Source organism: Mauremys reevesii, linkage group 2 (assembly GCF_016161935.1).
Source record: "Mauremys reevesii isolate NIE-2019 linkage group 2, ASM1616193v1, whole genome shotgun sequence".
Classification (NCBI taxonomy): Eukaryota; Metazoa; Chordata; order Testudines; family Geoemydidae; genus Mauremys; species Mauremys reevesii.
Window position 1 is genome coordinate 243,313,856 of NC_052624.1, and position 15,641 is coordinate 243,329,496.

A 15,641-nucleotide genomic window follows, 5' to 3' on the forward strand; every position below is an offset into this window, starting at 1 on the left:
TTCGTAGAGGCAAATCCAGAAGTATGCAATCAGGTGATGTTGAACTGTGTCCAAAGAAGTCCAGCTATAGAATTCTCCACCACCAAATATCACAAAAGACTCCAACAAGCCAGTATTAAGAGCTTGAGTCCCGGAGTTTATCAGTCTGTGTCTTGACAGTATGCAGAAATTGTTGCGTGTTCTTTGCTGACTGGAAGATGATTGATACTTGCCTCTGAACCACAAGAGAAGTCATCTCCACGTTCTTAAAAAATATCCCATTGTAGTACTGGATGGTTTCTTAAATAGAATGGCCACAGCATTCTCTAGGGAGGATGTGAAAAATCCATCCCTCCTCTATTGTAGCACAAATTCATTTGGCATCCAGAGAGTTTCCCCAGCTCCTGGTGTGAAGGTGGCACTCCCTGATGTACTGCTCATCACCCACTTCTTCTCCAACAGGCACAGAATGAGCTGAATTTATGCAGGAATACTGACCATCAGAGCAGAGCGGGTGTTAATTCATGGGTTTAATGCTAAGGGAACGCATACTTGCTCTACACTCCAACAAGGTGGTATATTAAGGCATTAAGGCTATGTCAGAGGTAGGTATTATTACTATTAATATTATTATTTAAAGGTGTTGGATACCTTGAGAAACATGGTCTATCCTGATTTGTACAAGACTTTCTTCTTGAATGCCATTTATACCAGTTTAAGGTGGCCTTTGTTCCTTGTATCTGAGGATACCAAGAAAAAGTTTGGGTTCTTAAACCCTGGATTCATTCTCACAAAAACATGGCCAATTCATTGTTTGTAAATGGGGAAAGCGTTTGTAAAGGAAAGTTTGCTCCAGGCCAAAAATGGAGAGAGAGAGAAATATTCAGTACGAGTAAATAATGACTACAAAAAAATATTTGAGAATTTGGGAGCTGAGAAATCCCCAAATTACAACCCTTTTAGATCAAACCTGGGTCATGCAAGTTTAAGACTGACTTTTTTTTTTTTAAGTTGCCAACAGCAAGAAGAGATTAGTTAAAGTATACCACACCAAACTGAAGATATATTTGATAGCTATTAAGAAGGAAAGCTGAAGCAACATAGCTAAGAAGCCAAGTACAGTACATTTAAACAAGGTTAAGAGCTGAGCCATTGTTAAGAGGCAACAAAGGAACTGACAGCTGGAAGCACTATGGAGCACCGTAGTTATTCTGTCATGATAAAATGCCAATCCACCTGGGGACTCAAGGTGCTACAGTAATAATGTTATTACTCCATCATGTACCTCTGCAAACAGATTTTTTTAAAGTTAAACTTTGCTCAATCAACACTGACAGTTGGCAACCTGCAAGACTGCTTTTCACTGCTTGGTTTAAATTGCAAGAATACACTTACTGGTTTTTCAAGTACAATAGGATGATCAGGAAGAAATTCCGGCTTCTTTTGAGAGAGCGAAACACTTGAAAGCTTCAAGAGGAAATCTCTGCTGTATTTAATTCTTTCTGCAAGCACAGGATTATACACCAACAGATTACTATAAAGTTATTTGTTAAACTGTGATATTTGCAAAGCAGCTTAAATGCTGTCATTTCCCAATTTTTGAGTGCTTGACTTTTCTAAGATCTTTTTGTGTGAAAAGGGTGCACTTTGTGTGCATGTGCAATATACACCTACTCTTAAAAGAGTGGTTTTGGAAGGACTAGCTGCTTCAGGTCATTACTAGTGAACTACGAAGTATTTCATGTATAGATCACCAGTTTGAATCCAATACCGCTCAGAAGAATTTGAAGTTACTGCTAAAAATGGATGTTTCAGGGTTCCTATACAAAATGAATTTGGTGGGTCTCAGTTCCAGATCTTACACCAAACTCCCATAATTTGCACTAACTAGCATACTGTGCAGAGACACCCAGAACTAGCCATAGAGACTGATCTACCTGTTAATGCTAAGGGAAATTCCTCCAGATCAGTGTTAAGACATGCGCTCAGGGCAGTATGTGTAATAAGCTTTCCCTGCAGATAAACTGAGGGAACCAGGGCAACCAAGCTGATGCCGTAAACCAGCATGAATTTAAGAGATGAACTTACATGCAACCTTGCAAACGGGTAAGTGTAATGAGCTAGTTCACATGAGTGTAATGCATGAAGCTGCACAAATCTTGATAGCTATGCTTAGGGCTTGTCTAACTGGGATTTTGTTTTGTACTGTTATGGCTACACTAAATTGCATTGGTGCAAACTTACCACATCTGTGCTAGTCAGCTATTGCACCAATATAGCTATACCATACAAGCCCTTAAACCCAAACATGCCTCCCAATGGAGTTTTTCTGTAGTTATGGCAAGGTCAGATGACACTACGAGAGTTTTAAGTTTGCTGTACTATTTTTACATCAAAGTAGCAAGGTTCCAAAAGCCTGTCTCCTTCGCATAGCCCAATCCACATATGGGAGGAAAGCATCACTTCTAAGCAAAGACTGCTATCTGGAACAAGCATATGTACCTTTTCAGAGTTCACATTTTCCCCGTTACCTTGGAAGCTGGTAATTCAAACATTGATCTACATATAAACAAAATACTCCTGAGGGCATTCTGCACCAAAAAAAAAAAAAAATTCTGCGCACACTATTTTAAAATTCTGCACATTTTGTCAAATAAATGTGGAGGCTCCAACATAGCATTGGGGAGCACAGGCCACTGGCTGCACCGAGATAGGAGATCACTGTGCAGCTTCCCAGAGGACACGGACTCAGTGGTGAGGCTGCACCCAACCCAACACAGCGCAAGGACCAGGCCTGCCCCAATAATATCCCAGGGCCCTGCCTCTCCATGTCAGGTGCACCAGGTGTGGGCAGGTAGGATCCAAGTGTGGAGGGGCTTAGTGTGGGGGGATCTAGGAGTGGGTTGAGAGGGTTCTGTGTGGGACAATCTGGGTGCAGGCAGCTCAATGGGAGATCTGAGTGCGGGGTAGGAACCACCAGCCAGGTTTTCCCCAGTCCCACCCTGTGGGAATTTGGCACATGGGTATGTTTGGGTATGTTAGAGGCTAAGTGGCCTTGGGCTGGTTCTTAGCTGCCAAGTAGGCAGTAAACAGGATAATAAATCAGAAAGTTGTACAGGATGATAATTACCCTATGAAGTTACAGCTGTGCCTGTGTGTATTTTATTAACCAATTAGCAACTGCTTGATTGCTTGCCATAATTGTATATAAAAGCATGCTGGAGAGAAATAAATGACTTTGCTACCAATCACATTGATTGCTGGGTTCTGTCCGTGCCCGCCTAAGAGGCACTGCGACGCAGCACCACCCCCTGCCCCACAGTGATTTACCTCTCTGCTGGCTGCCCTGGGAACCCAAAACATGCAGCTGGAGAGGGTCACATGACTGCTCTTGTGGCTTTCCTTTGCTTCCCCGTCAGAAAGTCATTTTTCCTGCAGGGAAGCAAAGAAATCTGCGGGGGACATAAATTCCGTTCATATGCAGTGGCACAGAATTCCCCCAAGAGTAAAACAAAGCTTACTTTTCTTGGTTTCAGACTCCTGGCACTCTGATTGACTAGGGATCACAGTTTGATTTAAGACCTGCATTCCAGTAGCCTCATACCACTAAAACAAGAAGAGAAGAACATGCAATTTATTCAGGTTTCATAAGAGTTTCCAAAAATGCATCATCAAATCCTGGAATTTCCTTCTGACAAACTGAAATGAAAAAAAAGCAAAAAGTTATATTGTTTCAAGTAAATCTGCAGTGATTAGTTTCAATACAATAGTCAAGTTTGCTTTTATGGTTATGAAGGTCATGGACAATCCACAGCATGGTGTAATTCTGGAATTTGTTCCCTTATCAGTAAGGTAGGTTTTGGAGGGATGGACTTTCTTCCCTCCAGGGTACACTCCCTGCTAGTGTAACCCACACACCTCCTGGGTGTGGTATTTTGTCCCATCTAGTGGCACTGAGATCATGAGACAGAGACAGAGGCACAGAATGAGTCTGTTCTACATCCTTAGCTAAGAGTCAGTTGGCTTTTAGCTCATGCTGTAGAGGTTCATGCACTAAGCTCTAGAGGTCCCAGATTCGATCCTGCTCGCCAACAACCGGGGTCTGTTGGCATTACACTAGTTCTTCACAGCCAACACATTTAAAATTGGCTTCTTCTAATCATTGTTCATTTTTAACTCAGTTTCAGTCAGTGACACCTATGCAGGACTCATGAAGATACTATAGGCACAATTAAAAGACAGGGTTGCACAGATGAAACTGAGGCAGTGTCTACTCTGGCCTATAATTCACAACTGGCACAGCTCCACCATTGCTGCCAGTAGTGGAAGCTATAGCATAGAGCAGAGCAGGAGCTGCACTGCTGGAGAAGTACAGCTATGAAGTAGACTAGCCTCAAGAACCTGTAGAATTTTTACTACTAGTGTTAGTGACTATATATAATAACTAGAGCCTTCCAAATTCACAGTCCATTTTGGCATGGAGGATTTTAAAAAATCATAAATTTCATGATTTCAGCTATTTAAATCTGCAATTTCACAGTGTTGTAATTGTAGGGGTCCTGACCCAAAAAAGGAGTTGGGGGGTGGGGGTTGCAAAGTAATTGCAGGTGGGGTTGTGGTGCTACCCTTACTTCTGTGCTACTGCTGGTGACAGCACTGCCTTCAGGGCTGGGAAGTCAGAGAGCGATGGCTGTTGGCTGGAAGCCCAGCTCTGAAGGCAGAGCTGCTGGCAGCAGCAGCGCAGAAGTAAGGATAGCATGGCATGGTATTGTCACCCTTCTGCACTGCTGCCTGCAGAGCTGGGCCCTGGCATGGTATGGTATTGTCACTCTTACTTCTGCACGGCTGCTGGCTGGGTGCTGCCTTCAGAGCCGGCCAAAAGCCGCCCTCTCCGGCCGCCCAGGTCTGAAGGCAGTGCAGAAATAAGGGTGGCAATACCGTGACCTCCCCTCCCTCCAATAACCTTGCAACCCCCCTGAAATTCCCTTTTGGGTCAGGACCCCCAATTTGAGAAACACTAGTCTCCCCTGTTAAATCTGTATAGTACAGGATAAAAGCACACAAAAGACCAGATTTCACAGGGAGAGACCAGATTTCATGGTCCATAGTGTGTTTTTCATGGCCATGAATTTGGTAGGGCCCTAACAATAACAAACCAGCTTTATTCTGCTCCCACATTGGAATTTACAGAACTGGAAGTTAGAAGAAACATTTCCTTGGAAACTGAGCACATTTGAGACTGCAATCTTTTAAACACAAAGATGGAACCCTCTGGTGCCATTTTAGAATTACTTTTCAGGTAAGAACCACAATTAGTGGCATTTTTTAGCAGAGCAGTTAAGAAGTGTTATTTCTGTAGGGTGGAAGGTAGGGGGGAAAAAAAGGAAGAGAGAAGGAAAGTCTTTTTTCTAAAGGGGAGGATGGAAAGTCATGTTTAAATCTAAACCACCAAGACATGGACTTAAGTCTTCCCTCCTAAGAAGGATCTCTGTAACCAGAATACCAACTCCAGAACTTAACAGTCTAAGCCTGGGTATCTTCATCTGCAACATCGTTGGAATGCATGTGTGTAGGAGACTACCCCATCCTCCAATAAATTGCTGGATCTCAGCCCCCACCCCACCAGTGGCTTTGCAATTTGGCTGAGGGCCTTTTGCTTCATTCTGAGTGAAGTTTGCAAAGAACAATCATTACTTTTTTTTTTTTTGCATCTGCCTTTACTTTAGAAGGTGCACTGCTGCTGCTGCCTGTACAGTCTTCTGCCTTATTATGGTGACTATCTGACCCTGATACAGAGTTTCAGTAGCCTAGCTTAAAGTAGTATTATCTAGACCACATGTGGAACATCAACATTCTGCCAAAAAAAAGTTATTAATGCAGAGTTAAAGTTTCTGAAATCTCAGTTATTAATGTTCCAATTCTAACTTAAAACAGATGGCGTATTCTTCAAAGGGAATCATTCCAGAGATGGGGGCTGAAATTCATTATCACTATAGACAAGCTGCAGATGGGTAGCTTTTGCAGGCTTATGGATCTACCCTACAGAATTCCTCCTATAAAGAGTGTTGAGGCCCAGATAATGGGGTATATTGTGATTATGCTACACACTAGATTCTGGCCCTAAGGCCAGCATAAGTAGTTACTGAAAGGCCTCCTTGTTTAAATAATCATCCTGTGGCATAGACACTCCTATGATGCAAATGTAGTGAAAAGTAGCCAGAGCACAGGGGGCAAGATCCGAGCATCCAGACTCCTTGATGATCCTTAGGACTGTTGGTAGGCATTATAACTGAGAGCAGCCTTCTGGCTACACCATTTTAAGCAAGAGGATGGGACAGGACACAGCCAACCGACCTTCCATGAGTGCAGAGACAACCCTAGCACCTACCTCTATAAACCACACTATGTGGTCCTCAGCTGTAGCCAAACATCTAGATCAGGGGTCCCCAACGCAGTGCCCGTGGGCACCATGGCGCCCGCCGGAGCGTCTAAGTGCGCCTGTGTACTGGCCAGCGGCCGAGCATCCGCCGAAATGCTGCCGACAAGCTCCGTCATCCAGAGGTATCACCGACAAAATACCGCCGATTTTCAGCGGTATTTGAGGGGCTATGCCTCTGGATGACACTACTTGTCAGCGGCACTTTGGTGGTGATGCCTATTGACGTTGCAGCTTTTCGGCGGAGTTTCAGTGGATGCTCGTCTGCCGCCAAAGTCCTCCGTGGCTCATCGTCTGGCGCCCGCCAGACAAAAAAAGGTTGAGGACTACTGATCTAGATTGATAGAAAGTTCCAGGAGGTCATAGTTTGTCTCTAATACTGCCAACAAGAATAGAATGTGCAAGAGAAGAAGTTTCTTGCTTGTATTTGTTTGACCAAAACTATACATTGTGAAGGACCCATGCATCATGACACGTATCCCTACATGTGATCAAGGCTGAACATTCTAAAGCAGTTGATTCCTCCAACTCAGACAAGAGAATGTAGGCTCTTTTAGTGTTTAATTATCCATTGATTTTGCAGCAACAGGTGAAGACACTAGTGTTTACAATCAACCTTGTACAAATAAAAATTAGAAAAATAAACAAATCTTCAAACTCAGGGGGCAAAAAAGGTGAGATGGCCACTCATCTTTCCTAACAAGTATCTTTAGATAACAGCAATTATGTGAATGATCCTCACCAGCATGGCTGAGTAAAGTCCATTAAAAAGCCATTTTTGGTTGAAGAACTAGTAAGAACACTGACTTCTAATACAGCGGATTTAGGGTATGTCTACACTACGAAATTAGGTCATATTTATAGAAGTTGATTTTTTAGGAAGTGATTTTATATAGTCAATTGTATGTGTCCCCACTAAGCGCATTAAGTCGGCCGAGTGTGTCCACAGTACCAAGGCTAGCGTCAACTTTCGGAGCGTTGCACTGTGGGAAGCTATCCCACAGTTCCCGCAGTCTCCGCTGCCCATTGGAATTCTGGGTTGAGCTCCCAATGCCTGACGGGGCAAAAACACTGTCGCGGGTGGTTTTGGTTACATGTCATCAGTCGCCCCTCCCTCCTTGAAAGCAACAGCAGACAATCATTTCATGCCTTTTTTCCATGCGGGTGCCATACTGCTTTCAGCAGATGGTGCAGTAGGACTGCTAACCGATGTCATCAAACGACCCCTTCCGCTGCCTCTCTGCTCTGGCTGCAGACGGTGCAGTAGATCTGCAAAACTGGTCATCCAACCACTGCTTCCCCTGCAACTCTGCTCTCCTGCAGACACCATACCATGGCAAGCATGGAGCCCGTTCAGATCACTGTGGCAGTTATGAGCATTTTAAACACCTTGTGCTTTATCCTGCAGTATATGCAGAACGAGAACCTGCAAAAGCAGGCGAAGAGGCGATGGCAGCGTGGTGACGAGAGTGATGAGGACATGGACACAGACTTCTCTCAAAGTATGGGCCCTGGCAATTTGGACATCATAGTGGTAATGAGGCAGGTTCATGCTGTGAAACGCCAACTCTGGGCCCAGGAAGCAAGCACAGACTGATGGGACAGCATAGTATTGCGGGTCTGGGAAAATTCCCAGTGGCTACAAAACTTTTGCATGAGTAAGGGCATTTTCATGGAACTTTGTGACTTGCTTTCCCCTGCCCTGAAGCGCAAGAATACCAAGATGAGAGCAGTCCTCACAGTTGAGAAGCAAGTAGCAATAGCCCTCTGGAAGCTTGCAACACCAGACAGCTACCAGTCAGTTGGGAATCAATTTGGAGTGGGCAAATCTACTGTGGGGGCTGCTGTGATCCAAGTAGTCAACGCAATCACTGAGCTGCTGCTATCAAGGGTAGTGACTCTGGGAAGTGTGCAGATCATAGTGGATGGCTTTCCTGCAATGGGATTCCCTAACTGTGGTGGGGCAATAGACGGAACCCATATCCCTATCTTGGGACCGGACCACCAAGGCAGCCAGTACATAAACTGCAAGGGGTACTTTTCAATGGTGCTGCAAGCACTAGTGGATCACAAGGGATGTTTCACCAACATCAACGTGGGATGGCCGGGAAGGGTTCATGACACTCGCATCTTCAGGAACTCTGGCCTGTCTGAACAGTTGCAGCAAGGGACTTACTTTCCAGACCAGAAAATAACCATTGAGGGGGTGGGGGATGTTGAAATGCCTATAGTTATCCTTGGGGACCCAGCCTACCCCTTAATGCCATGGCTCATGAAGCTGTACACAGGCAGCCTGGACAGTAGTCAGGTGCTGTTCAACTATAGCCTGAGCAAGTGCAGAATGGTGGTAGAATGTGCATTTGGACGTTTAAAAGCGCGCTGGTGCAGTTTACTGACTCAGACCTCAGCGAAACCAATATTCCCATTGTTATTGATGCTTGCTGTGTGCTCCACAATCTCTGTGAGAGTAAGGGGGAGATGTTTATGGCAGAGTGGGAGGTTGAGGCAAATCACCTGGCCACTGATTATGTGCAGCCAGACACCAGGGCGATTAGAAGAGCAAAGCAGGGCATGCTGTGCATCAGAGAAGCTTTGAAAACCAGTTTCATGACTGGCCAGGCTTCGGTGTGACAGTTCTGTTTGTTTCTCCTCGATGAAAACCCACCTCCTTGGTTCACTCTACTTCCCTGGAAGCCAACTGCGCTCCCCTTCCTTCCCCTCCCCACTTCGATCACCACTTGCAGAGGCAATAAAGTCATTGTTGTTTCAAATTCATGCATTCTTTATTAATTTGTCACACAAATAGGGGGATAACTGCCAAGGCAGCCCGGGAGGGGTGGGGGAGGAGGGAAGCATCGGGTGGGGTGGTGAAGGACAAGGAGACACTGCACTTCAAAACTTATTGAATGCCAGCCTTCTGTTCCTTGGGCAGTCCTCTGGGGTGGAGTGGTTGGGTGCCTGAAGGTCCCCGCCCCTCGTGTTCTTGGGCGTCTGGGTGAGGAAGCTATGGAACTTGAGGAGGAGGGTGGTTGCTTACACAGGGGCTGCAACAGCGGTCTGTGTTCCTGCTGCCTCAAAGCATAACAGTTTGATCCTCCAGTAGCCTCAGCATTGCATCCTGCCTCCTCTCATCACACTGCCACCACCTATCCTCTTGCTCCAGCCATCTATCCTTTCGCACATTCCTCCTGTTCTCATGTTCATTTTGTGCTTCCCTGGACTCTGACACTGTCTGCCTCTACGCATTCTGCTGGGCTCTTTCAGTGCGGGAGGACTGCATGAGCTCAGAGAACATTTAATCACGAGTGCGTTTTATTCGCCTTATCTGTGCTAGCCTCTCGGACGGAGATGATAGGGGGAGCGTTGAAACATTTGCAGTTGCGGGAGGAAAAAAAGGGAAAGTAGCATTTTAGAGAACAATGGGTAGACTCTGACGGTGAACTAAGCTGTTAACATTACATAGCACATGTGCTTTCTTTACAAGGTCGCATTTTGCCTCCTATATTGAGGGCCTGATGGTTTGGTGTGAGAGATCATACACGCAGATCCAGGCAACAGAATTCAGCTTGCAGGCAGCCATGGTAAGCCAGAGTTTTTTGGCTTCTTTAACCTTCATAACATGTGGGAATGGTTTCAAACAGCAGCGCCCTCATTTCGCATACCAAGCACCCGTTCGGTTGGCCATTTAAAATGGGTTGGGCCATTTAAAAAGAGGGGCTGCATTTTTCAGGTTAACGTGCAGCACAAACCCAACTAAACCACCCAATTCTCTGGGATGAGTGCTTCACCCTCTCCCCACAGTGTGGCTAACCGTGGGGATGATTTCTTTTCAGCCACGGGCAAACCACCCAGCAGGAATGGCTGTCTCTGAATGTCCCCTTAATAAAATTCCCCTTTTTCAACCAGGTGACCATGAATGATATAACTCTCCTAAGGATAACACAGAGAGATAAAGAACAGATGTTGCTTGAATGCCAGCAAACACCAGAACCATACACTGCCATGCTTTCTTATGCAATGATCCCAGACTATGTGCTACTGGCCTGGCATGGTAAAGTGTCCTACCATGGAGGACACAATAAGGCTGCCCTCCCCAGAAACCTTTTGCAAAGGCTTTGGGAGTACCTTCATGAGAGCTTCATTGAGATGTCCCTGGAGGATTTCTGCTTCATTCCCAGACATGTTAACAGACTTTTCCAGTAGCTGTACTGGCCGCGAATGCATCCCAAGTCTTCAGGACAAATTAATCATTAAACATGCTTGCTTTTAAACCATGCATTATATTTACAATGGTAAACTCACCAGAGGTCCCTTCTCCGCCTTCAAGATCCGGGAGCCCAGGTTGGGAGGGTACTGTCTCCAGGGTGATAAACAGTTCCTGGCTGTCAAGGAGAAGGGTTTCTCTGCTTGCCTGCTGTGCGCTATCTTCCTCGTCCCCAAAATCCTCATCCCTGTTGAGCGAGACTCCCTTGCAGGAGTCCATGTAGGGGCGGGGTAGTTGTAGGGCACCCCCTAGAATTGCATGCAGGTCACCATAGAAGTGGCATGTCTGGGGCTCTGACCCGGAGCAGCCGTTTGCCTCTCTGGGTTTTTGGTAGGCTTGCCTGAGCTCCTTAAGTTTCACGCGGCACTGCTGCAGGTCCCTGTTATAGCCTCTGTCCTTCATGCCCTTGGAGATTTTTTTCAAATATTTTGGAATTTCGTCTTTTGGAATTGAGTTCTGATAGCACGGATTCGTCTCCCTATATGATGATCAGATTCAGTACCTCCCATTGGGTCCATGCTCGAGCTCTTTTGAGATTCTGGGACTCCATGGTCACCTCTGCTGATGAGATCTGCACAGTCACCTGTGCTGATCAGCTTGACACACTGGCCAAACAAGAAATGAAATTCAAAAGTTCGCGGAGCTTTTCCTGTCTACTTGGCCAGTGCATCCGAGTTGAGAGTGCTGTCCAGAGCGGTCACAATGGAGCACTCTGGGATAGCTCCCAGAGGCCAATATCGTCGAATTGCATCCACACTACCCCAAATTCAACCCGGCGATGTCGATTTCAGTGCTAATCCCCTCGTTGGGGAGGAATACAGGAATCGATTTTAAGAGCCCTTTAAGTTGACAAAAATGGCTTCGTTGTGTGAATTGTTGCAGGGTTAAATCGATCTAATGCTGCTAAATTCGACCTAAACTTGTAGTGTAGACCAGGGCTAAGACAGACAGAGCTACACAAATGAACCTTCTAAAACTAGGCAGAAGCACTAAGGAGTTCCTAGATTTCTCTTCTAAGGCAGCAAAAGACAGCTTTAGAACTTTGAGCTCATTAAAATGTGCCTTGTTGAGGCACAAGGCACAGACTGTAGAGGGTGTAGTGTTTTCAGCCACATCTTTAGAGAAGAGATTCTTTGAAATGTGATAAGAGTATCTCTGAATTCTTGGCTACACACAAATGAGTTTGTTAGGACCAGAATTCTAGGACAAATCTTTTCCTTCTGTCAGTCTACCTTTTGAAGTAAGCTAGTAAATCTTCTTCCAGACAAGGCAATAGAAAAATGCAAGGCTCTTCTAATTTGGAAGCCATATTTTGGAAGATGTTTACATTGGCCACAGCAGAAGCATGTGCCTGTGCATCATACTGTATTCCACAACCACCCAAAAAAAACCCCCAAGATACTCCTCAGCATAAATACTTGCACACATCTAGAATAGCTCATGTTGCTGCTGACTAGATGTTAAACTAGCACTGCACAATTCTAGTCCGTATCATACTGCTGCTGTCATTACTATGGCATGACAGAGCACAGTAACAAATGAAACAATGTCTTTTGTAGCTTAAAAATCATGTACATATGAAAAGTCTAGAAGAATGCAACAGCGTGATTACTGAGCACTCATCTGCTGCTGCTAGTGTGGCTCAGAAAAGACTGCTTGACTATTGCCAACCACCTTTATGCACATCACCTTGTATTAAGATGACTGTGTAATGAAGCAGTGAACTATGGACCTGATAGCCATATTTTTACCTCAGAACTATACCTGAATTTTGATTTCCAAATATGTACATTTGTTTACTTAGCCATAAAATAAAGTCTGAGTGTGACGGGGCTTCACTCACCACACTGGTGCATCCTGCTGGCTGTCTTGGGAATTAGTGCTGCAGGTCAATATGCCTTCTCCTGATGGTGCCTCAACATCTGCTCCCAGACCCATGTCCTCTAAGGAACACAGCATCCTCTTCATGACAGCACACAGCTGTGTCATGATCTGTGCTCCCTCCTTCCAGGGGCCCTGCAAGTCAATTGTCCTGCCACTTCCCCAGGGGCAAGTGGGGGAAAGGAAAGAGGAGACCCAGGCCCAACCACTACTCCAGGTCCCAACCCAGGGACCCTGTAGATGGCAGACATGTGCAAAGTCCCCTCCAAATCCTCAGTACATTCCCCTGGGCCACTTCCCCACAGTCCCAGCACCTTGCGGGGAAGGATAGCTCAGTGGTTTGAGCACTGATCTACTAAACCCAGGGTTGTGAGTTGAGTCCTCGAGGGGGCCACTTAGGGATGTATGGCAGAAGTCAGTACTTGGTCCTGCTAGTGAAGGCAGGGGGCTGGACTCAATGACCTTTCAGTTCTATGAGATATACCCATCTCCAATTATTATTATTTCTTAGCCCTTATCTCAGGGCCTCAGCACACCAGACCTAGCAGCCAGCCAGGAGCTCACTCTTGCTCCCCTATTCCTGCCCAGCATTGCTATGTCCAGGGTGCTAGCTTCCTTCCACCTACAAGGCACCCAGTCCTCTCTCCTTGAGCTCCAGGGTGTAACTGACTTTGCGCTGTCCTGCAGCTCTTTTTATATGGGCCAGCTGGGCCCTGATGCACTGCTCCTCGCATCCCCTCTCCTATTGGCTGCTTCTAACGCAGTCTCCCTAGGGCTCTAGTAACCCATTGCATGCCAGTGTGGGGCAGACGCCCCATCACACTGGGTACAATCACACTATTTTTAACTTGAATCCAACCATGTAGAGATGAAGTACCAAGCTCTAAATTCCCTCCAAGATTTAAAGAGAGATCGATTTGACCAACATATCTTGTAAAAACTATACACTCAACTGCTGTGAATAAAAGTCTTGGACTGGCAAGTTCTTTGAATTTACTCCTCCCCATAACTGATTTTGGATACCCATCCCTTTAAAGGAGATGCACTCCTCAACTCTAAAAGAGAGCGTAAAACCCCAAGAATCTATCTCCATGGACGATTCAGATGTAAAAAAAAATCAGATGCCAAATTTTCAAAACTCAAGCTTATGGGTACAAGCTAGGCAATTGTGTGTCTGCAAGCCAGATACATGCCCATCTGCTATTATAATTACCATATTTTTTACAATGAAGCGTATGCACAGAAGTGAAGGCTCCAATAGATCAACCGGTATTGTAAAGTTGCTCAGGTAAGACTGGATTCAACAGCAGCTGTCCAAATAAGGGTCACCTTCCACCTGTGCTATGGGGATCGATTGAAAGAGGAAGTAGTCTGTAGATCTATGCAACATTCTTTCAAGTAATCCCCAGGAAAGTGCACTAGAACAAGGAGTCGGTTTGACTTGCAAAATCTTTAGAGTGAGACTGTCTCTTCATTTTTTGTGTACAATACCTGAGACCATGGGCCTCAAACCTTTATTATTGGCCTCTACTACAGTACAAATGAATAATCCACAGATGCTTGTCAACGTTTTGAGGCAGAAAGTAGAGATTAACCTAATCTATGGAAGGCAAAAGAAGTGGTGCCCAGACACCTGAGATTCTTGAAGTCGTCACTGATTTATTACTGAAATCTTTCTGGGTCATTCAAGACACCAATGGTAGGCGCCAAGTAAGATTGGACCTGATACATTCCAGACAGACAGCAACAGTGAGTTTTAGAAAAAGCATAATTTTGTATTGTTAAAATATCTGTTTTTACGTCTATTTTAGTACAAGTTTTGTGATATGGGGTTCACGGTCATTGCTTGAGTGGGTAGTCAGTGTGAATTAATATTGAAAAACCAGATGCAGAATCAGAACAAAATAGAGGTTAAGAGTACAAAGAACAAGCACATTTTGCTGATCTTTCTAAGCTGGCCCTCAGAATGAGCTGAGAACACAATTACCCAATAAATACTATAGTCTGTCCTAAACACAGGAAACACAGCAAAAGTTCATCTAACAAACATTTAGGATGCATATTTGGAGGAAAGTTTTAATCCAAATTCTGTGAAGTTTGCTGCCTCAAATGTGTTGAGCATATTTTCACATAAAAGGGAATATAAAAATTACTGCCACCACTCTGTAAGTATAACAAACATGATAAAACAGGTAGAAAAAAAAAAAAGAAAAAAAAAGAGTAAATGACCGGTTACCTACACACAAGAAAGCTTGCAGAGAAGCCATATCTGCAAGTCCACATTGTCATTTATGGAGATGTACCGTCTACGTTTTAGTGCACATGTGACGGAAGAATTTTTCTACCTCAAACTAAACATGAACATCTCCAAGACTGAACTGCTTAGTGTGCAATTCTAGAATGTCTCTCACTGGCAAAAGTATCTATTTCATTAATTAACAGATGGATTAATTGACAATTTATGGTAGTTTCATGACATTCATTTATAGATTTAGCCAGCCAATATCTTTCATTGGTGACTTGAGTCTTCATTTAAATGCTTACCCAGCTAACTTCACTATGTAAACATACTTGAGTGCTGCATGGAAATTCAGGTTGGAAGTTGAAAGTAATTGTTGAAGCTGTTGGAACAAGAGTAAGAATAAGCAAAAACAAAGCGTCCATTCAGAACATATCTTGAGACATTTGTCAAAAGGACTTTACACACCATCTGAGGACAATAATGAAGAAATGAACAAATAGTTTACCAGTTACTACTTGAATGCTTTGATTATGCTGCACCATGGGATACTGTCCCATTTCTTGCAGGATCTTAACAACGTAACACTATGGATTCTAAAATATGTTGTTATTTGGCTGCTATCCATAGTAGCACTGCTGCATTTCTCAATCCCTGCAACAGCTGTAATTTTGACAGTTCCCCCCACACACACCCTTTACAAATGCTTAGTGATAATATTGTGTTCTCATTCTCACATCACAAATGTGAAACATTTCCCACTTAAATGCAATTTTAAAATTGCTATTTCTTTATGCTATCTACAATTATATCAATTTTCAAAGTGTTTGTAACAAATTGAC

The 15,641-nt window shown here is 44.5% G+C and overlaps 1 protein-coding gene across 20 annotated transcripts in view; it reads right to left on the reverse strand.

Annotated features, from left to right (window-relative positions):
• C2H8orf88 (chromosome 2 C8orf88 homolog) overlaps nt 1-15,641 on the reverse strand; it is a 152,372-nt gene that overhangs the window by 119,674 nt on the left and 17,057 nt on the right. For 11 of the 20 annotated variants that reach the window (XR_005594138.1, XM_039524907.1, XM_039524906.1 and 8 more), the window contains exons 3-5: nt 15,105-15,181; nt 3,501-3,585; nt 1,375-1,481 (exon numbers count right to left, since the gene is read on the reverse strand). Coding sequence is in view for 17 of the 20 variants with exons in the window: in XM_039524907.1 (XP_039380841.1) it covers nt 1,375-1,481; nt 3,501-3,585; nt 15,105-15,181 (269 nt within the window). In the remaining 3 variants the exon portion in view is untranslated. Of the gene's footprint in view, nt 1-630; nt 720-1,374; nt 1,482-3,500; nt 3,586-15,104; nt 15,182-15,641 lie in introns of all 20 variants that reach the window. The other 9 variants (XR_005594135.1, XR_005594136.1, XM_039524899.1 and 6 more) reach the window with 2 other exon arrangements.